The sequence below is a fragment of the Cherax quadricarinatus genome, chromosome 43 (assembly GCF_038502225.1).
Source record: "Cherax quadricarinatus isolate ZL_2023a chromosome 43, ASM3850222v1, whole genome shotgun sequence".
Taxonomy (NCBI): domain Eukaryota; kingdom Metazoa; phylum Arthropoda; class Malacostraca; order Decapoda; family Parastacidae; genus Cherax; species Cherax quadricarinatus.
This window is the reverse complement of record NC_091334.1, coordinates 31,159,065-31,182,799: the sequence shown is the minus strand read 5'-3', so window position 1 is coordinate 31,182,799 and position 23,735 is coordinate 31,159,065. Positions and strand designations below refer to the sequence as shown.

The 23,735-nt window shown below is 38.2% G+C and overlaps 1 protein-coding gene across 1 annotated transcript in view; it reads right to left on the bottom strand.

Moving 5' to 3' along the window:
- LOC128694074 (uncharacterized peptidase C1-like protein F26E4.3) overlaps positions 1 to 23,735 on the bottom strand; it is a 164,335-nt gene that overhangs the window by 38,828 nt on the left and 101,772 nt on the right. Inside the window, exons 7-8 of the mRNA XM_070093827.1 lie at positions 21,429 to 21,540; positions 7,301 to 7,406 (exon numbers count right to left, since the gene is read on the bottom strand). Of these exons, the coding sequence (XP_069949928.1) occupies positions 7,301 to 7,406; positions 21,429 to 21,540 (218 nt within the window). The remainder of the gene's footprint in view (positions 1 to 7,300; positions 7,407 to 21,428; positions 21,541 to 23,735) is intronic.

Sequence of the window (23,735 nt, the reverse complement as noted above, 5' to 3'; positions counted from 1 at the left end):
TTTACAGTGGAAACCAGTAGGACTCCAGGAAATCAGAACCGGGGGGGGGGGGGCACCAGCAAGTGCTGGATGAAATACATATAACCAAGGAGGAGGTGAAGAAGCTGCTGTGCGAACTTGACACCTCAAAGGCGGTGGGACCAGACAACATCTCTCCGTGGGTCCTTAAAGAGGGAGCAGAGATATTGTGTGTATCATTAACAAAGATCTTCAACACATCATTTGAAACTGGGCAACTCCCCGAGGTATGGAAGATGGCAAATGTAGTCCCAATTTTTAAAAAGGGAGACAGACATGAGGCACTAAACTACAGACCTGTATCACTAACGTGTATAGTATGCAAGGTCATGGAGAAGATCATCAGGAGGAGAGTGGTGGAGCACCTGGAAAGAAACAAGTGTATAATTGACAACCAGCACGGTTTCAGGGAAGGAAAATCCTGTGTCACAAACCTACTCGAGTTTTTTGATAAGGTGACAGAAGTAAGACAAGAGAGAGAGGGGTGGATCGACTGCATTTTTTTGGACTGTAAGAAGGCCTTCGACACAGTTCCTCACAAGAGGTTACTGCAAAAGCTAGAGGATCAGGCACACATAACAGGAAATTCACTGCAATGGATCAGAGAATACCTGATAAGGAGGCAACAACGAGTCATGGTACGTGACGAGGTGTCAGAGTGGGCGCCTGTGACAAGCGGGGTTCCACAGGGGTCAGTCCTAGGACCTGTGCTGTTCTTGGTATATGTGAACGACATAACGGAAGGGATAGACTCAGAAGTGTCCTTGTTTGCAGATGATGTGCAGTTAATGAGAAGAATCAAATCGGATGAGGATCAGGCAGGATTACCAAGAGACCTGGACAGGCTACAAGCCTGGTCCAGTAACTGGCTCCTTGAGTTTAACCCTGCCAAATGCAAAGTCATGAAGATTGGGGAAGGGCAAAGAAGACCGCAGACACAATATAGTTTAGATGGCCAAAGACTGCAAACTTCACTCAAGGAAAAATATCTGGGGGTGAGTATAACACCGAGCATATCTCCTGAGGCGCACATCAATCAGATAACTGCTGCAGCATACGGGCTCCTGGCAAACCTACGGATAGCGTTCCGATACCTCAGCAAGGATTCGTTCAAGACTCTGTATACCATTTACGTCAGGCCCATACTGGAGTATGCAGCACCAGTTTGGAATCCACACCTAGTCAAGCATGTCAAGAAATTAGAGAAAGTGCAAAGGTTTGCAACAAGACTAGTCCCAGAGCTACGGGGATTGTCCTACGAAGAAAGGTTGAGGGAAATCGGCCTGACGACACTGGAGGACAGGAGGGTCAGGGGAGACATGATAACGACATATAAAATACTGCGCGGAATAGACAAGGTGGACAAAGACGGGATGTTCCAGAGATGGGACACAGACACAAGAGGTCACAATTGGAAGTTGAAGACTCAGATGAATCAAAGGGATGTTAGGAAGTATTTCTTCAGTCATAGAGTAGTCAGGCCGTGGAATAGCCTAGAAAGTGAAGTAGTGGAGGCGGAAACCATACATAGTTTTAAGGCGAGGTATGATAGAGCTCATGGAGCAGGGAGAGAGAGGACCTAATAGCAATCAGCGAAGAGGCGGGGCCAGGAGCTGTGAATCGACCCCTGCAACCACAAATAGGTGAGTACACACACACACACACACACACACACACACACACACACACACACACACAGGTTATTCATAATTTTAAGTAATAAACTCTACAGACAGTAACCTAAATAATCACTTAAATAATATACAAATACTATGGGAAGATATATATAATATTCTTTAACCATTAATTAGTAACCAATTAAAAAAACGTTTACACATAAACACCGCCAGTTAGGTGATGAAAATTTGACTCTTTCTGAAACTTAGGCCTCAGACCGAATATATTCTGGTCTACACATCTAAGTCTTTTGACTTTTTTTTAAGGCTGTTTAAAGTACACTTTTCTGAGTCTGCAGATGAAATATGGAAAATTAAGGCTGAGGAAAGAGAATGATACTTGAAGTTTTGTTTATGCTTCATACAATATAATATTTTAATAATGTTTCTAGAATTACCCACAATATATTATGCAAATGATCTCATGTAACTAATGTAGCATTTTATTGTTGCAATGTTTTCCTTTCCGGGATCTTTGTTGAGCTGTTACAATGAAGGAACTCACAAGATATATATAGGTAACATTGATCCTTAATCGCTATTTCAAACACTATTAAACGGAAAAGAGGCAGTTTCATAGTCTCTGAAGAATTTTCTAAATGGTTATTACCTTAATTTTTAAAAGGGTGGGTCGTAAGCCAGCGGAAGGCCTTGGTCAGATGACCAAAAGCTCCAGCGGCGGATCATCATATAACTAAGAGCAGCGTCAGGAAACACTTGTCCTGTTTCCTGACGAGTCTTACCTCACCTCAAGACAATGATCCCAGGCGTCATATAGCAACCATAAGTTACATTCACCACTACTACTACTCTCAACTACTGCTACTATTACTACTACTACTACGTCTACCACCACTACGACTACTACTACTACTGTTACTACTTCTTAAGGTCGCTTTCCGGCAACCAAAACTACACACAACCCAGGATTCTTGATTCCTGTTAGCAGCGTCGGTTATTAAAAATTGATTTATGACTTATGTCGTCTTGCAGTTGTGATTTCGGCATTAATGGCAATTTATTAAGGTCAATTTGAAGGTCAGCAGAAGGCTATATGGATCTAGTAATAGCTTCTTCAAGAACTAACTGCTGGGTAACCATTAAATAGACTGAAATCTATCTACTTCCCTAGTGTGGCTTGAGTGCTATCAAATTATAGCAAGAAACAATACTTTAATCCTGGAGTTTACCTGTTAACAGTACAAAATTTGGTTCTTTAACTTATTTTAAACTAAATTCAATAATCTCCTTTTCAAATCAGAGTCGCAAAAAAAAAAAAAAAAAAAAAAAAAAAATCCAATTACTAAAACATACTTGTCTCTCTCCATTATTAACGTCCCCAGACTTGTGCTCAAGTTGTTCTACATTGTCAATACATCGTCACTCCACTAAAATCGACGTTTTTCCTAACTCTCGTTTAGAAGATCCTTCCCCAGCATGTTGGGCGGCCACAGTAGTTGTTGATGCATTAGTTAAACCAGGTATATGTCAGGGGATGTAATGGTGGGGAGGTGAAGCGAAGGTGACGTCCATTTTGGGTCACTTTTGCTGATAAATCAACTATGTAATGGAACAAAGAAATTCCCAATTCAACCATCAGAACCAACCTAAAAACTGCTGAGAAAATGCTAAATTAATCACTTTCATCCCATATTTTAATAAATTAAACAGTCAGTACCGTTGAGAAAAGCGACCCTGAAAGCACATTAGACAATCAAGCACTTCCCCTCAGTGCTTAACTAACTTCCAAGGTAAACTTGCAGGTTGGTAGCATTCTTATGAGTACTGAAATTATCCACATTACTTAAACTAGTGAACTACTGCCAGATCTCGTTTCAGAAGGTAAAATTTATTATTTTTATTTTTAAACTGTAATTATTCAATCAAAATAGGGAACCTTCGTGTATTTTTGCAACTTGCAGGTACATATTACGTGTATTTTTGCAACTTGCAGGTACATATTACGTGTATTTTTGCAACTTGCAGGTACATATTACGTGTATTTTCATTCTAGTAGGAAATTGATCTAAAACTTCCATATTATAATTGTTCAAGAAAACCTTAGTACAACAAACATTTAGTTATGTATAACGTTAATAAGTAATTCATCAGGTAGTGTGTCATTAATTGTAGTCATAACCAGACTCAGTCATGACAACTGATTAGCCAAATAATTTATATTAATTAAACGGAGCTGATTGATGAGTTTGTTTATTGGTAGTGAACGATTTTTTTTTTAATTTTCACAGAAATAAAATACAAAGTTCATTATTACAGTCCTTGATAATGTTAAAAACCTTTAACATTAAGATCGACAACACTGTAATTGCCAGACATAATGAGGGCAAATTCCTTGGCCTATACCTCGACAACAACCTAAATTTCAGCACCCATGTCCAACACATAACAAAAAAAGTATCCAAAACGGTTGGGATCCTCTCCGAGATACGATACTACGTGCCGCAAACTGCCCTTCTCACACTATACCATTCACTTATATATCCATACCTCACCTATGCTATTTGTGCTTGGGGATCAACTGCAGCAACACACCTAAAGCCAATAATAACCCAACAAAAAGCCGCAGTAAGAATAATCACTAAATCCCATCCCTGGCAACACATCCCCCCACACTTCATACATCTCAACTTATGTTACCCAAGTAATAGCTTTTATATCCTTTTACTCATGTACGAATTAATTGCTCTACCATATTGTATTACTACTACTACTACAACTTTTGTCACTACTACTACTACCACTAGTATTGCACCTCACTCTGAGCCTTTATATACCCTCTATGTCCATATACTGTTTGTATCGGCTTGATAAAGCTCCTGGAGAGCGAAACGTTGCCACAATAAAATGTCACATTAGTTGCACTTGTGTCCTTTTACTTTACATATTGTCGGTAATTCTACCAACATTATTACAATTTGTTAAATGTTGATGAAGATAGGGAAGGTGTGATTCCGTGCATTGGGCAGGGAGGTATAACATCTTGTAGGAGTGAGGAAGAGTCAGTTGTGAGTAAGGGGAAGATGCATGAGGGAGTGGGTAGAATGAAAAGGGTAAAGCACCTAGGAATGATTGGATAAAGACAGAAATGTGAAAAGCAGATGGGGATATAGTTCTCGAAATGTTGGTCCTTTAATTTAATAGATGTATGGAAGAGGGGAAGGTATTTAGAGATTGGCAGAGAACAAGCATGTATACTCATTTGAGAATACATGGTAAAGTGTATGGTAGTTATTATTAGAAGAATTAAGAGTAAGAATGAGAGCAAAATAGCAGATGAAGAAAGAGGCTTTAGAGTGGGTAGAGGGTGTGTAGACCAGGTGTTTACAGTAAAACATATGTAAGTGAACAGTATTTAAATAGTAGTAAAAAGGTTTTCGTTGCATTTATGAACATGGAAAAGGCATATGATAAGGTGGATAGGGGGACAAAGTGGCAAATGTTGCGAAGGTATGAAATAGGTGGTAGATTACTGAAAGCAGATAAGAGTTTTTACGAGGAGGGTGAGGCTTAGGTTAGAAAATGTAGGAGAGAGGGAGATTACTCCCCAGTAAAATAGACCTTAGACCAGGATGCGTTATGTCACCATAGTTGTTCAATGTATTTACAGATGGGGATGTAAGAATGCTCAGATATTGGCAAGAGGTGTGGGATTAAGAAATAAAGAATCTAACGCAAAGTGGAAGTTGTCGGACTTGCTTTTTGCTGATGACACTGCACTTATGGGAGATTCTCATGAGAAGTTGCAGAGGTTGGTGGACGAGTTTGGTATGGTATGTAAAAGAAGGAAATTAAAAGTGAACGTAGGAAAGTGCAAGATGGTAAGGATAATAAAATTAGGTAATGAAGAATTAGGCATCAGATTGGAGTGGGGGGAGTATTGGGGAAGTGGATGTATTCAGATATTTGGGAGTGAACGTGTCAGTAGATGGGTCTTTGAAAGACGAGGTGAATCATAGAATTGATGAGGGGAAAAGGTGAGTAGAGCACTGAATAGTCTGCAAAGACAAAAAACATTATTGTTAAATTAGACACTTGTGCAACTTTTGGGTATCTTTATTGAGGAAATGTTTCGCCACACAGTGGCTTCATCAGTCCATACAAAGGATAAACTTGAAGAACAGGAGGAGAATGAGGTATTCAGTCCCTCAGCCTTGAGTCGATGTGGTCAGTCCATCAATCTTGAATAGAATACGGCATAGGAGCGGAGAAGCAGCTTATAAACCGTATGGCAGGAGAAGTGCAGCATTCTCCTCCTGTTCTTCAAGTTTATCCTTGGACTGATGAAGCCACTGTGTGGCGAAACGTTTCCTCCATAAAGATACCCAAAAGTTGCACATGTGTCTAATTTAACAACATGTCGGTTCTTTGAGCCATTCATCTACAAAAAACATTATTCATGGAAACAAAGAGAGGAATGTATGTGAGTATATTGATACCATCGTTCTTATATATGTGTGAAACCTGGGTGGTGAATGTTGCAACAAGGAGAAGGCTGGAGGCAGTGGAGATGTCGTGTCTGAGGGCAATGTGTGGTGTGAATATAATGCAGAGAATCGGTAATTTGGAGACTAGAAGGAGGTGCGGGGTTTTTCGAAACATTATCCAGAGGGCTCAGGAGGGGTTGTTGAGGTGGTTCAGACATTTGAAGAGAATGGAACCAAATAGAATGACTTAGAGTTCATATAAATCCATAGTGGAAGGAAGGTGAGATAGGGGTGGTCCTAGGAAAGGTTGAAGGGAGGGGGTAAAGAAGGTTTTGTGTGTGGGGGGCTTGGACGTATAGCAAGCTTACGTGAACATGTTAGGAGTGAGTGGAGATGCATGGTTTTTATGACTTGACATGCTACTGGAGTGTGAGCAAAGAAACATTTACAAAGGGGTTCAGGGAAACCTATTAGCTAGACTTGAATCCTGAAGGTGGGAAGTACAGTGCCGGCCCTCTGAAGGAAAGGTATTGATATGTGGCAGTTTTTACTTATGTATTATCCAACCTAAATTTGAAGTTACCCAGGGTTTTAGCTTCAGTAACTACCAGGCAGACTGTTCCAGTCATCGGCTACCCGATTTCCAAACCAATAATTTCCCATATTCTTTTTAAATCTAAACTCATCTAATCTGAATCCATTATTGCGGGTTCTCTCCTGGAGGAATATCCTCAGGACTTTATTTATATCTCCTCTCTCAATACCCATCTTCCACGTAGAAACATCAGTCATGTCATTCTTCCTCTTACATGAGAATGTAACTTATGGGACTTCAATCTTTCTTCGTACTGTACCCAACATACTTGACACTGTACAGACGATAGAGATTTTCAGAATATTTTTTTGTAAAGGATGTTATATATTTATTAAGTATGTTTTGTAAAGAATGGTTAGGCTTTGACTCAGTGGCTGAAAGAATGTGTATGAAGCAGTGAAGTATAGACAGTGGATATTTTCCTCTACTTTTTAATACTGTAATTCAGATGATAGAAATTGTTTCACATCCATAAATGGGACACGGACGGCACACAAAATTTTAAGAGTGACTAGCTACATTAATTATCAGATTATAAATACGGAAGTGATCAAACAAGTACCCACCTTGAACGGGGCCGTTAGTGAGGATTTCCCACTGAATATCAATCTCCTTCCCTGATATACGATACGCTGGCTCCGTCTTGTACAAGTTCTTCCTCTGATATACAACCTGTATACAATAACACAACATCTTATCACTTTCATAAACTGTGAATTAAGTAATTAAATGTTACTTGGTTTAGTACACGCTGAGAGCAAAATTTTCAGAGACTGTAAAGCCAAATTATACCAGTACATGTACTGTACATGGACTGTACATGTACTGTACATGTACTGTACATGTACTGTACATGAACTGTATATTGAAAGGAGACAGATGAGAAATTTTACTACGAAGTTCAGCTGGGAATTAAAACTAGGAAGGAACATAGAAGAGAATGTGATAATAATCCAAGGGAAACTATATCAAGATGACAGAGTTTCTGAACCAAAGAAACGAATGATATATAATGATGGAAGGATTAACCAAAAAGTTCCAGGAGACCAAAAATCCTCTTTAAAAAGAGGTAAAACAGAAATAAGAACAGACAAGTATACAAGAAAAAAAGAAGATGGATTTGAACGGAGAAAATTTAAAGTGACAGAAAACAAAAAAATATTTTGAACTGAGGAAAAGTGTAATTAGGTGTGTAGAAAGCTATACACAGATAAAGTGTACTTCTAGTAGTGATAATAGTAATAGCAGTAGCAATAGTATTACAAGTAACAGTAGAAGCAGCAATAGTAGTAGTTGTAGCAATAATAGTTGTTGTAGTAATAGTAGTTGTAGTAATAGTAGCAATAGTATATGTAGTAATAATAGTAGAATTAATATAAGTAGTAATAGTAGTTGTAATAGTAGTAGCAATAAGTAGTAACAGAAGTTGTAGTAGTAACAGCAGTTGTAGTAGTAACAGTAGTTGTAGTAGTAACAGTAGTTGTAGTAGTAACAGAAGTTGTAGTAGTAACAGTAGTTGTAGTAGTAACAGTAGTTGTAGTAGTAACAGTAGTTGTAGTAGTAACAGAAGTTGTAGTAGTAAAAGAAGTTGTAGTAGTAACAGTAGTTGTAGTAGTAACAGTAGTTGTAGTAGTAACAGTAGTTGTAGTAGTAACAGTAGTTGTAGTAGTAACAGAAGTTGTAGTAGTAACAGTAGTTGTAGTAGTAACAGAAGTTGTAGTAGTAACAGAAGTTGTAGTAGTAACAGTAGTTGTAGTAGTAACAGTAGTTGTAGTAGTAACAGTAGTTGTTGTAGTAATAGTAGTTGTAGTAATAGTAGCAATAGTATATGTAGTAATAATAGTAGAATTAATATAAGTAGTAATAGTAGTTGTAATAGTAGTAGCAATAAGTGGTGATAGTATTATAAGTAGTAGTAGTAGTAGTAATATAAGAATTAATAGTAACATTAGTGCAATATTAAGAGTAGTATTTGTAGCAATAATAGTAGTAGTAGTAGTTTACATGGAGTTTACATGGAGAGAGTTCCGGGGGTCAACGCCCCCGCGGCCCGGTCTGTGACCAGGCCTCCTTAGGTCAGTGTCCCAGGATGCGACCCACACCAGTCCACTAACACCCAGGTACCCATTTTACTGATGGGGAACATAGACAACAGGTGGAAAGAAACACGTCCAATGTTTCTACTCTGGCTGGGAATCGAACCCAGACCCTCGCCGTGTGAAGCGAGAGCGTTAACCACCAGTAGTAATAGTGGTAGTAATAGAAGTGGTAGTGGAAATAGTAATAGAAGAAGTAGTAGAAATAATATTAATAGTAGATGTAGTAATAGTATTGTAGTAATATAAGTACTAATAGTAGTAGTAGTAGTAGCTGTTGTAGTATAAGTAGTTATAGTAGTAATTATAGTATCAATAATAATTGTAGTAATAATAAACAGAAGTAGTAGTATAAAAATAATGATAGAAGAAGTTGTAGTAGTAACAGAAGTTGTAGTAGTAACAGAAGTTGTAGTAGTAACAGAAGTTGTAGTAGTAACAGAAGTTGTAGTAGTAACAGAAGTTGTAGTAGTAACAGAAGTTGTAGTAGTAACAGAAGTTGTAGTAGTAACAGAAGTGGTAGTAGTAACAGAAGTTGTAGTAGTAACACTAGTTGTAGTAGTAACAGTAGTTGTAGTAGTAACAGAAGTTGTAGTAGTAACAGAAGATGTAGTAGTAACAGAAGTTGTAGTAGTAACAGAAGTTGTAGTAGTAACGGAAGTTGTAGTAGTAACAGTAGTTGTAGTAGTAACAGAAGTTGTAGTAGTAACAGAAGTTGTAGTAGTAACAGAAGTTGTAGTAGTAACAGTAGTTGTAGTAGTAACAGTAGTTGTAGTAGTAACAGAAGTTGTAGTAGTAACAGAAGTTGTAGTAGTAACAGTAGTTGTAGTAGTAACAGTAGTTGTAGTAGTAACAGTAGTTGTAGTAGTAACAGTAGTTGTAGTAGTAACAGTAGTTGTAGTAGTAACAGAAGTTGTAGTAGTAACAGAAGTTGTAGTAGTAACAGAAGTTGTAGTAGTAACAGTAGTTGTAGTAGTAACAGAAGTTGTAGTAGTAACAGAAGTTGTAGTAGTAACAGAAGTTGTAGTAGTAACAGAAGTTGTAGTAGTAACAGAAGTTGTAGTAGTAACAGAAGATGTAGTAGTAACAGAAGTTGTAGTAGTAACAGAAGTTGTAGTAGTAACAGAAGATGTAGTAGTAACAGAAGTTGTAGTAGTAACAGTAGTTGTAGTAGTAACAGTAGTTGTAGTAGTAACAGAAGTTGTAGTAGTAACAGAAGTTGTAGTAGTAACAGAAGTTGTAGTAGTAACAGAAGTTGTAGTAGTAACAGAAGTTGTAGTAGTAACAGAAGTTGTAGTAGTAACAGAAGATGTAGTAGTAACAGTAGTAGTAACAGTAGTTGTAGTAGTAACAGTAGTTGTAGTAGTAACAGAAGTTGTAGTAGTAACAGAAGTTGTAGTAGTAACAGAAGTTGTAGTAGTAACAGAAGTTGTAGTAGTAACAGAAGTTGTAGTAGTAACAGAAGTTGTAGTAGTAACAGAAGTTGTAGTAGTAACAGAAGTTGTAGTAGTAACAGAAGTTGTAGTAGTAACAGAAGTTGTAGTAGTAACAGAAGTTGTAGTAGTAACAGAAGTTGTAGTAGTAACAGAAGTTGTAGTAGTAACAGAAGTTGTAGTAGTAACAGTAGTTGTAGTAGTAACAGAAGTTGTAGTAGTAACAGTAGTTGTAGTAGTAACAGAAGTTGTAGTAGTAACAGAAGTTGTAGTAGTAACAGAAGTTGTAGTAGTAACAGTAGTTGTAGTAGTAACAGTAGTTGTAGTAGTAGTAGTAGTAACAGAAGTTGTAGTAGTAACAGTAGTTGTAGTAGTAACAGAAGTTGTAGTAGTAACAGTGTAGTAGTAACAGAAGATGTAGTAGTAACAGAAGTTGTAGTAGTAACAGTAGTTGTAGTAGTAACAGTAGTTGTAGTAGTAACAGAAGATGTAGTAGTAACAGAAGTTGTAGTAGTAACAGTAGTTGTAGTAGTAACAGTAGTTGTAGTAGTAACAGTAGTCGTAACAGAAGTTGTAGTAGTAACAGAAGTTGTAGTAGTAACAGTAGTAGTAACAGAAGTTGTAGTAGTAACAGAAGTTGTAGTAGTAACAGAAGATGTAGTAGTAACAGAAGTTGTAGTAGTAACAGTAGTTGTAGTAGTAACAGTAGTTGTAGTAGTAACAGTAGTAGTAACAGAAGTGTAGTAACAGAAGTTGTAGTAGTAACAGTAGTTGTAGTAGTAACAGAAGTTGTAGTAGTAACAGAAGTTGTAGTAGTAACAGAAGTTGTAGTAGTAACAGTAGTTGTAGTAGTAACAGAAGTTGTAGTAGTAAAAGTAGTTGTAGTAGTAACAGAAGTTGTAGTAGTAACAGAAGTTGTAGTAGTAACAGTAGTTGTAGTAGTAACAGTAGTAACAGAAGTTGTAGTAGTAACAGAAGTTGTAGTAGTAACAGAAGTTGTAGTAGTAACAGTAGTTGTAGTAGTAACAGTAGTTGTAGTAGTAACAGTAGTTGTAGTAGTAACAGTAGTTGTAGTAGTAACAGAAGTTGTAGTAGTAACAGTAGTTGTAGTAGTAACAGTAGTTGTAGTAGTAACAGAAGTTGTAGTAGTAACAGTAGTTGTAGTAGTAACAGTAGTTGTAGTAGTAACAGTAGTTGTAGTAGTAACAGTAGTTGTAGTAGTAACAGTAGTTGTAGTAGTAACAGTAGTTGTAGTAGTAACAGAAGTTGTAGTAGTAACAGAAGTTGTAGTAGTAACAGAAGTTGTAGTAGTAACAGAAGTTGTAGTAGTAACAGAAGTTGTAGTAGTAACAGAAGTTGTAGTAGTAACAGAAGTTGTAGTAGTAACAGTAGTAACAGTAGTAGTAACAGAAGAGTGTAGTAGTAACAGTTGTAGTAGTAACAGTAGTTGTAGTAGTAACAGTAGTTGTAGTAGTAACAGAAGTTGTAGTAGTAACAGAAGTTGTAGTAGTAACAGAAGTTGTAGTAGTAACAGAAGTTGTAGTAGTAACAGAAGTTGTAGTAGTAACAGAAGTTGTAGTAGTAACAGAAGTTGTAGTAGTAACAGAAGTTGTAGTAGTAACAGTAGTTGTAGTAGTAACAGTAGTTGTAGTAGTAACAGTAGTTGTAGTAGTAACAGTAGTTGTAGTAGTAACAGAAGTTGTAGTAGTAACAGAAGTTGTAGTAGTAACAGAAGTTGTAGTAGTAACAGAAGTTGTAGTAGTAACAGAAGTTGTAGTAGTAACAGAAGTTGTAGTAGTAACAGAAGTTGTAGTAGTAACAGAAGTTGTAGTAGTAACAGAAGTTGTAGTAGTAACAGAAGTTGTAGTAGTAACAGAAGTTGTAGTAGTAACAGAAGTTGTAGTAGTTTGTAGTAGTAACAGTTGTAGTAGTAACAGAAGATGTAGTAGTAACAGAAGTTGTAGTAGTAACAGTAGTTGTAGTAGTAACAGTAGTTGTAGTAGTAACAGAAGTTGTAGTAGTAACAGTAGTTGTAGTAGTAACAGAAGTTGTAGTAGTAACAGTAGTTGTAGTAGTAACAGAAGTTGTAGTAGTAACAGTAGTTGTAGTAGTAACAGTAGTTGTAGTAGTAACAGAAGTTGTAGTAGTAACAGAAGATGTAGTAGTAACAGAAGTTGTAGTAGTAACAGTAGTGTAGTAGTAACAGTAGCGTAGTAGTAGTAACAGTAGTTGTAGTAGTAACAGTAGTTGTAGTAGTAACAGTAGTTGTAGTAGTAACAGAAGTTGTAGTAGTAACAGAAGTTGTAGTAGTAACAGAAGTTGTAGTAGTAACAGTAGTTGTAGTAGTAACAGTAGTTGTAGTAGTAACAGAAGTTGTAGTAGTAACAGTAGTTGTAGTAGTAACAGAAGTTGTAGTAGTAACAGAAGATGTAGTAGTAACAGAAGTTGTAGTAGTAACAGAAGTTGTAGTAGTAACAGAAGTTGTAGTAGTAACAGTAGTTGTAGTAGTAACAGTAGTTGTAGTAGTAACAGTAGTTGTAGTAGTAACAGAAGTTGTAGTAGTAACAGTAGTTGTAGTAGTAACAGAAGTTGTAGTAGTAACAGAAGATGTAGTAGTAACAGAAGTTGTAGTAGTAACAGAAGTTGTAGTAGTAACAGAAGTTGTAGTAGTAACAGTAGTTGTAGTAGTAACAGAAGTTGTAGTAGTAACAGAAGTTGTAGTAGTAACGGAAGTTGTAGTAGTAACAGTAGTTGTAGTAGTAACAGAAGTTGTAGTAGTAACAGAAGTTGTAGTAGTAACAGAAGTTGTAGTAGTAACAGAAGATGTAGTAGTAACAGAAGTTGTAGTAGTAACAGAAGTTGTAGTAGTAACAGAAGTTGTAGTAGTAACAGAAGTTGTAGTAGTAACAGAAGTTGTAGTAGTAACAGAAGTTGTAGTAGTAACAGTAGTTGTAGTAGTAACAGTAGTTGTAGTAGTAACAGAAGTTGTAGTAGTAACAGAAGTTGTAGTAGTAACAGTAGTTGTAGTAGTAACAGAAGTTGTAGTAGTAACAGTAGTTGTAGTAGTAACAGAAGTTGTAGTAGTAACAGAAGTTGTAGTAGTAACAGAAGTTGTAGTAGTAACAGTAGTTGTAGTAGTAACAGAAGTTGTAGTAGTAACAGAAGTTGTAGTAGTAACAGAAGTTGTAGTAGTAACAGAAGTTGTAGTAGTAACAGAAGTTGTAGTAGTAACAGAAGTTGTAGTAATAACAGTAGTTGTAGTAGTAACAGAAGTTGTAGTAGTAACAGTAGTTGTAGTAGTAACAGTAGTTGTAGTAGTAACAGAAGTTGTAGTAGTAACAGAAGTTGTAGTAGTAACAGAAGTTGTAGTAATAACAGTAGTTGTAGTAGTAACAGAAGTTGTAGTAATAACAGTAGTTGTAGTAGTAACAGAAGTTGTAGTAGTAACAGTAGTTGTAGTAGTAACAGTAGTTGTAGTAGTAACAGAAGTTGTAGTAGTAACAGAAGTTGTAGTAGTAACAGAAGTTGTAGTAATAACAGTAGTTGTAGTAGTAACAGAAGTTGTAGTAGTAACAGTAGTTGTAGTAGTAACAGTAGTTGTAGTAGTAACAGAAGTTGTAGTAGTAACAGAAGTTATAGTAGTAACAGAAGTTGTAGTAGTAACAGAAGTTGTAGTAGTAACAGAAGTTGTAGTAGTAACAGTAGTTGTAGTAGTAACAGAAGTTGTAGTAGTAACAGAAGATGTAGTAGTAACAGAAGTTGTAGTAGTAACAGTAGTTGTAGTAGTAACAGAAGTTGTAGTAGTAACAGAAGTTGTAGTAGTAACAGAAGTTGTAGTAGTAACAGTAGTTGTAGTAGTAACAGTAGTTGTAGTAGTAACAGAAGTTGTAGTAGTAACAGTAGTTGTAGTAGTAACAGTAGTTGTAGTAGTAACAGTAGTTGTAGTAGTAACAGAAGTTGTAGTAGTTGTTGTAGTAATAATATTATTATTAGTAGTAATAATAGTTTTAGTAGTTGTAATCAGTATTATTATTATTATTATTATTGTTGTTAGCAGTTGTAGTAGTATTAATTAATACGATTATTATTAGTAGTAATAGTAGGATTAATAGTAGAACCTGGAAGTTTTATTATTATTATTATTATTATTATTATCATTATTATTATTAGTAGTAGTAGTAGTAATTTTAGTAACATTAAAAGTGGCATTAGTTGATGTAGAAGTTGTGGTAGAAGTGATAGTAGGACAGCAGTGGTAGACGTAGAAATAAGAAGGTAGCAGCAGCAGTATAACTCGACTCACGGGATCGTAAAGACATGATTGCAAATAAACCATACCACTAGTGGGGTTTGAACCCGCGATCAGAGTCAAAGCTCCAGACCGTCGCGTTAGCCACTGGGCCAGGTAGCTTCAATAAGATTCATCCAACCAGGTATATTTCTACACCATAGGAAGGTTAGCATAGGCACCACTGTGACCAAAAATGCAAATTTTTACAGACGAATCTCCCACTAGCATGGCCGTGACGAGCTCTAGCTCAAGTATTAGTCACATCAAGGAAAGTGTGGGGCTCGAACACATGGCAGGGGAGTCGTGAAACTCCCAAGCAAGTGCGCTAACCACTGGGCCAGTTGGCTCTAACATGGTTCATTAAACTATACACCACAGGAAGGTATATAGTTGTATGACTATATACACAGGTTTTTACAGAGGAATTCCGTACCAGCAGAGCTGCAGTATGGACCTGCCATGGGTTCCCTTCCCTCCTATTTTGTGATTTGCTTATTACGATTTCGCGAGTCAAAAACGATAGTATTAGTAGTAGTTGTTTAAATAAGATAAGAACTGTTCGGACTTTTAACCTCAGAGGGTTAGCCAACTGCAACTCAAGAAAGTCACTGCGTCGTAAAGGACCATACGAGGTAGCTACTTACTGCTAGGTGAACAGAGACAGTAGGTGTAAGGAAACATGTCCAGTGTTTTCACCCATGCCATAGATTGAACCACTGACACTCAGTGTGTGAGGCAAGAGCGTTCCCAACCGAGCCACGGGTCATAAGAACAAGAGAAAAGAGAAGCACCGCAGAAGACTTGCTGGCTCACTGGAATAGGACAAAAAAAAGTGGAGAGACGCCCCCCCAAATTGGACAAAACCCACCAAAGCAGAACAAAAGATAAGAAGTGGAGGAGACGGTAAACATGGAGTGACGAGAGTTGTGAAGAGTAGAACCTAAGACAACATAACGAGAAAGACGTCAAGAGAAACAACACCAGGACTAAGGTTAATGTTCGGTGTAAAGTAATATTACCGACCATTTTCTGCTCAATGATGTTACGCAGATTTTAAGGTAAGTTACACAAATAACCCGCACATAAAAGGGAGAAGCTTACGACGACGTTTCGGTCCGACTTGGACCATTGACAAAGTCACACTTTGTCAATGGTGACTTTGTCAGTGGTCCAAGTCGGACCGAAACGTCGTCGTAAGCTTCTCTCTTTTATGTGCGGGTTATTTGTGTATCGTTCCAGTCACGGTATTGTGCCTTTTTTTGTTATTTAAGGTAAGTTTGTGGTGATGGTTCCGAATGTTATCGATTTTGCTTGATTGGCTCTAGTTTCTGATAAATTTAGTATCCCATTGAAAACCATCATAAAAGACGTTAAAAATATACTGTTCAGGCGGGACTAACTTAAAAATCGCATTGAAATTGATTTTTGAAACATGCAGAAGTCAAATCATGTAATACATACTAGCACTTTATTCTATATAATAACAGATTAACATAATAAGATAACTCAGTTACCACTAATTACTGCATATCAAAACAATTTTCTTCTATGTCTGTGATCAGCACAGTGTCGTTGGAGGCTCAAGCAATAATCTGCCATCATGTGTGTTTGTGATCAGCACAGTGTCGTTGGAGGCTCCAGCAATAATCTGCCATCATGTGTGTTTGTGATCAGCACAGTGTCGTTGGAGACTCTGCCATCATGTGTGTTTGTGATCAGCACAGTGTCGTTGGAGGCTCCAGCAATAATCTGCCATCATGTGTGTTTGTGATCAGCACAGTGTCGTTGGAGACTCCAGCAATAATCTGCCATCATGTGTGTTTGTGATCAGCACAGTGTCGTTGGAGACTCCAGCAATAATCTGCCATCATGTGTGTTTGTGATCAGCACAGTGTCGTTGGAGACTCCAGCAATAATCTGCCATCATGTGTGTTTGTGATCAGCACAGTGTCGTTGGAGACTCCAGCAATAATCTGCCATCATGTGTGTTTGTGATCAGCACAGTGTCGTTGGAGACTCCAGCAATAATCTGCCATCATGTGTGTTTGTGATCAGCACAGTGTCGTTGGAGGCTCCAGCAATAATCTGCCATCATGTGTGCTTGTGATCAGCACAGTGTCGTTGGAGACTCCAGCAATAATCTGCCATCATGTGTGTTTGTGATCAGCACAGTGTCGTTGGAGACTCCAGCAATAATCTGCCATCATGTGTGTTTGTGATCAGCACAGTGTCGTTGGAGGCTCCAGCAATAATCTGCCATCATGTGTGTTTGTGATCAGCACAGTGTCGTTGGAGGCTCCAGCAATAATCTGCCATCATGTGTGTTTGTCCCATCTACCTTGACACCTTCCCTCCATTACCTTTATAGTTTAGTGGAACCTCTACCCTTGTTCTTCACTTACCTCACCAAGATTATGTGGAAATCTGTCTAGGTGACTATGGAGAAAGTGTAAATCTATGCTCATATTAGCACCTAAATTCTTACAGCATGTCAGCATGTTATGTAGCAGTTCCTCATAGTTATCTCCTTTGTGATTACCCAAGAAGTTCTTGACACATAACTGTACCATTCATAAACATTTTGTGAAATTAGAATCCTTGATAAGCTTTCTAATTTGAGGATCATAAAGAAATTCCAGCTTTCAGTTTTTTCCATACGTACTCTAGGGAACGATCTATAAATGTATTCGAAGCAGCTGCTACCTTTGTCGTAGGCTTTAACGAATTGCTTCATTAGCCTTAACTTAATGTGGAGTGGTGGCAGAATAATGTTATCCCTGTCAACCAATGGCTCGTTATTAATGTTTGATGTACCTAGAGTCATGTGTTCTCTTGAAGGTTATGTCACTTTCATCCAGTGATCTGCCTTCACCCTACTGTACCACAGACAGATAAAACAAAGGTACTTTGTATATCCACTCTGTTGCCCAAACAAGTTTACCATCTTCAGATCAACACAAAAGATATCTTATGCTCATGACAGGAAAGCTTCTGAAATGCCATTCTGATATTTTCTTATTCTTTAAGTTTTGTTGAGTGACCAATTGGAAGAGATGCATATTGTTTACTATTGTGCAATAAGAAACATTTCAAGTTTCTAATGGAACTGTCTATGAACAGCCTCTATTCTCCTGGTCTATTTTTAAGTAACACTCGAAGAAGTTCAGGGGTGTTACTGCAGTATACGAATTCTTTATCTTGGCTGAAGTGAGGAAGGAGTTTAAGCTCTCTTGTCCGATAAGCTGTTATTTTAACTTGTTGTAGATGGTTCTTTTCTTTTAGTCTGGATGCTGAAAGATCAGATGATTGCTTTGACAAACTGAGGTCACGTATCGGATCATTAAGTTCTTCCTGGGAGAACTGGAGGAGTGTTGAAATGTTTACTTTACATTCACTGCCACTGCTAGCATCTGTGTTACATCTTAAACCCTGAGTTTCTTCAACATCTGACAATGGAAGGTCAGGTAGTGTTGTAAACACTGGCATGGGAACGTATTCGCTGTGTGGCTCAGGTCTTCTTGCTGATCCCAAATCAAGATAATTCATCTTGACTTTCTTGTATTAATTCAACCTTTTCACACTGACCATACGGAAATAACAATCACTTTGGTGATTTTTCGGCTCTCAACATCATAGACACACCCGAGTTTAAACTTTTCCTTTACCTAATTTTTCATTGTCGTTATCATTCTACACAAGTGTTACAAACCGTATGGGGAGCCCAAAACTTGTCTAGTTCTCCAAGAACAACAACAAAATAAGCAACATCAGTTTGTTCTACAAAATTTGTTATGTTTTTTTTCTTTATCTTTGCTAAGAGTATTCGCCACAAACGTAGCAAAATGCATTGGGGTTGTCTGAGCAGACTGTTCGTGAAGAATGAAGGTTACACAATGTTGTCAGGTGGTCGTTGTTGATACAACTCTTTTCGTTAAATATTATATAATTTAAAAATAAAATTCGAATCTTTATTAAAATTACCTGTACATTCAGATTGTCACTACATACACTTATATAAGCGTTCTGGCTAAGCTCCCTGTTAACTGTTGGTACGTATGCAATATTTAACAAACTAGAGCTGATTTGTAAAACCTACTGACACATTACAAAATACCCTAAATTCTTTGTTATTGACCAGTGTAGCTGATGTTTCGTGTGACTGTAGTTTGATTGTTAGGGTCTGACATTCTCACTCTCGAGAGTCGTATGTGGCTCCATCTGCCGCCACATATGGCCACATACAATGCTTCGTCACATGCTGTCTTTACTCTTAATTCTGTCCTCACTTTTCTCTCTTCATTGGAGGCAACTTTTGTGTCCTCACTCCACCTACTCTCTCCCTGTTGAAGTATCCTTGTGTTTTCAAGGTTCCAAGTAATTATATACAATAGTTGCTCTACAGACATTAGTTGGTCTTAGACTAATTTGCATGGAGTTCGTACCTAGCTTTGGAATCTGCATATCTCCACGGTGCTGCTCAGACTTCACGGAAGCATCTAACTATCTTTTCTTAACTCGTCAATTACCTGCCGGTGAAGTACCTGTAACAAGGAGGCCTCTGAACTACCTGACTTTCTCCACCTCCAGGTCAGCCTTCACTAACTCATCAACTGGTATGTCTGTCGGAGTTTGCTTTGTCTGTTTTTTTTAGTTTTGATTTCCTTCAAAAGTAAGTTTATTTAATGAGCTCGTTTTTTTTTCGTTTTCAGTTATAAGTTCATTTCTCTGTTAATGTCTTCAACATGGAGAACCCAACAGCTCCGTTGTTCCCTGACATTAGTTATGTCATGTACAAAGGATGATTCAACAGAACGTTGTCTGTGAAGACAACAAGAAGAAAGGTAGACAGTTTTGGCAGAGAACTAGTTAACAGGATGATTGTGATCTGTAATATGAGAGAAAATGGTATTAGTAATGTCAGAAAGCTTCTTTGGCCCTTAAACTGTCCAAACGTAGATCTACGTTTTTTAACATTTGAAAGTACGTAAAAAACGTAGATCTTCTTTTTGTTTTTGTTTTTTCACATTTAAAAACGTGTAAAAAACTGTGGTCTACTTTTTTTTTTATTTGAAAATATGTAAAATAACGTAGATCTGCTTTTGAATCACTACGGATGTGAACGTAGATCTGTTTGGACAGTTTAAGGGTTAATGCTGTCAGAAAGAGAGCGGTCAGTTTCTCCAAAGTATTGTAGAGGACAAGAGAAACAGGAAGTAGACATGGGAAGTATCAGTGGCAGATAAACTAAATTGCTACGAAGGATGTTAATTTGGCGGAAAACAAGTTTGATATTTATAGGATGGAAGATGTTGGTAAGATTTAGGAGACTGGAAATGTAGGGATGGCAAACAACAGGAGATGTCACGGGAGACGAGAGTCTGGGAGGGAATACAGTCTGTTTAACATGAGAGTAGGCAGAGTTTATGAGATCGGGAGGGTAACCAAAGCAAGAGAAATAGCTGCGAAGAGTGAAAATTTCCGAGTCACAAATTGAGGATCACAGTTGCGAAGGTCACGGAAAATGAGCAAGATAAAAGGACTATTCTCGCCAGAGTGAGCATGTGAAGTAGTTTGTCGTAAAACGATTTCTACCTCATTTCCTGCTCCTCTTGCCCATTCCAATAATTTGAAACTAGGTGCTGTCTTTCTGACAGACTTAAGGAACACAAAATAAATCTGCACCTTGCTGACACTAATAATACTCTCTTCTCTCATATTTGAGATGACAGTCATATTAAGTGGTCCTCTAAGAAAGCTGTCTACTGTTCTTCTAGTCGTCACAGACTCCGTCTTGTTGAAACATCACTTATACATGATATGTCTAACATAAATATTAGTCCTGGTTCTATCTCTGTTACTACCTGTCTTCTCATTACGTTGTCAAGTGCTGTAAACTTAACAGCACTTGTGAATTGACCTGAACTTTGCCTCTTCTTCTTACCTCTTCACCTTTCCTGTATTTTCATTGATTTTCATTTCTTCTGAATTGGTGGGTTTTGTCCAATAGGGTTTTGTCTCGAAGGGTCTTTGTCCTGTTCCAGTATTCCCCTTCAGTGCTCCACTGTTCTCTTGCTCTTATTATTAGTACTACTACTACTATTACTACTACAACTACTACTACTATATTTTCATTACTACTACACTATCTGCTATATTTTTCCCTGTTTTACCACTTACATTCTGCTCCCTTATTCCTACCTCAAACACTGCTGCCCCATCACTTCTACCACTACTGCTACTACTTCTACCACCACTACTTTCAATACTACTACTCTTTACTGATACTACTACTACTAGTAGTACTGCTGCTACTACTTTTACAACCACTAGTAGTAGTACTACCTCTCCTTTTTCTCCTTCCTCCTCCCCGTCTGGTATATATTCTCACCTCTTTCACTTCTCGACACATAGTCATTACTTTTGTCTTTCCAAATACGTGTTATGTTCCTACTTCTCTATCCAAAGTTTTGCCATTTTTTATTCTTCATGTTAAATTCTAGTTAATAAATCATATTAATATTAAATGAAAATTAATAATAGAAATTGGCTGACAGCCACATCAGGTAAAAATACTTTAACTATAAATTCTCATGCAATAAGACAGATTTAAAAGGATACAGAAGACAAAGAAGTATGTAAGAATTACAGTAGATTTACGGTATTGTTGTCAGCGAAAATAAGCACATTTGTAAATTACCGAAGGGAGAGAGAAGGATAATAGAAACATTTTAATATCACCACGAGGAGAAAGAAGAAGCTATTAGACGAACGAGACAACGATAACCATGACACCTGAGAGTCTATCTAGATATACACAGATCCTGGTCCAATGAACTACACCACAGAGACAACATAATCAAGAGAGTTAACTCACGTTATTGCCAGCACAACCCATACTGAAGAGGTTGTCACTGCGAGGGATGGTGCAGGGCGGCAGGTGACTCGTCCTTCCACTCTCGTAGACGTAACATTCTTCGTTCACAACCCTGACGGAACATTTTTACACAGGTTTTGAAAAAATGATAAACAATTATTAAACCTTTAAAAACTGATTCATAAACATTGATATTAACGTGTGTGCATCACAATTCAGAGGACAGAGGATCAAGTCCCAAGAATTTATTTAAAAGGTTAATATCATTCATCTAAATACCATAGATGTGGACACCTTTGTTCACTTACTGCTGCAGGCACCTACATCTGTACACCTGCATCAGCACAGTCATACACTAACACCTGCACACATCGACATGTATATACCTACAACTGCACAGTCATATCAGTCATATCATGACAGTCACAGCAGTCAAAGAAACATATCGTGCACACTCAACACGGTGCTAAATGACATCTACATCTGGCACTGACACATACAGTTGGCACTTACACCTACACCATGACTCTAAGACCTTCACATGACACTGAGATCTACGAGTGGTGCCAATATCTATACCTAGCACAAGCACCTGTGCCACGTGACACCCCTCACGTGGCACACACACCAACGTCTGGCACTGCAACATACAATTAGCAATGAAGTTCACAACAGTGGTATATATGCACCTGGAAATATCACCTATGCCTGGCACTGGAAACTGTCACTGACACATACACATGACACTGATATTTCTTACACCGATACCTGTCAGAGACAGTTGTTACCTACACCTGATATTAACATCAAAACCTCGTACTAAAGCCTTCATTATCACTGATACCTTCATGTAGTACCAATACCTGCCAGTGTCATGTAGTACCAATACCTGCCAGTGTCATGTAGTACCAATACCTGCCAGTGTCATGTAGTACCAATACCTGCCAGTGTCATGTAGTACCAATACCTGCCAGTGTCATGTAGTACCAATACCTGCCAGTGTCATGTAGTACCAATACCTGCCAGTGTCATGTAGCACCAATACCTGCCAGTGTCATGTAGTACCAATACCTGCCAGTGTCATGTAGCACCAATACCTGCCAGTGTCATGTAGTACCAATACCTGCCAGTGTCATGTAGTACCAATACCTGCCAGTGTCATGTAGTACCAATACCTGCCAGTGTCATGTAGTACCAATACCTGCCAGTGTCATGTAGCACCAATACCTGCCAGTGTCATGTAGTACCAATACCTGCCAGTGTCATGTAGTACCAATACCTGCCAGTGTCATGTAGCACCAATACCTGCCAGTGTCATGTAGCACCAATACCTGCCAGTGTCATGTAGCACCAATACCTGCCAGTGTCATGTAGCACCAATACCTGCCACTGTCATGTAGTACCAATACCTGCCAGTGTCATGTAGTACCAATACCTGCCAGTGTCATGTAGTACCAATACCTGCCAGTGTCATGTAGTACCAATACCTGCCAGTGTCATGTAGCACCAATACCTGCCAGTGTCATGTAGCACCAATACCTGCCAGTGTCATGTAGCACCAATACCTGCCAGTGTCATGTAGCACCAATACCTGCCAGTGTCATGTAGTACCAATACCTGCCAGTGTCATGTAGTACCAATACCTGCCAGTGTCATGTAGTACCAATACCTGCCAGTGTCATGTAGTACCAATACCTGCCAGTGTCATGTAGCACCAATACCTGCCAGTGTCATGTAGCACCAATACCTGCCAGTGTCATGTAGTACCAATACCTGCCAGTGTCATGTAGTACCAATACCTGCCAGTGTCATGTAGCACCAATACCTGCCAGTGTCATGTAGTACCAATACCTGCCAGTGTCATGTAGTACCAATACCTGCCAGTGTCATGTAGCACCAATACCTGCCAGTGTCATGTACTACCAATACCTGCCAGTGTCATGTAGTACCAATACCTGCCAGTGTCATGTAGTACCAATACCTGCCAGTGTCATGTAGTACCAATACCTGCCAGTGTCATGTAGCACCAATAGCTGCCAGTGTCATGTAGTACCAATACCTGCCAGTGTCATGTAGTACCAATACCTGCCAGTGTCATGTAGTACCAATACCTGCCAGTGTCATGTAGTACCAATACCTGCCAGTGTCATGTAGTACCAATACCTGCCAGTGTCATGTAGCACCAATACCTGTCAGTGTCATGTAGCACCAATACCTGCCAGTGTCATGTAGCACCAATACCTGCCAGTGTCATGTAGCACCAATACCTGTCAGTGTCATGTAGCACCAATACCTGCCAGTGTCATG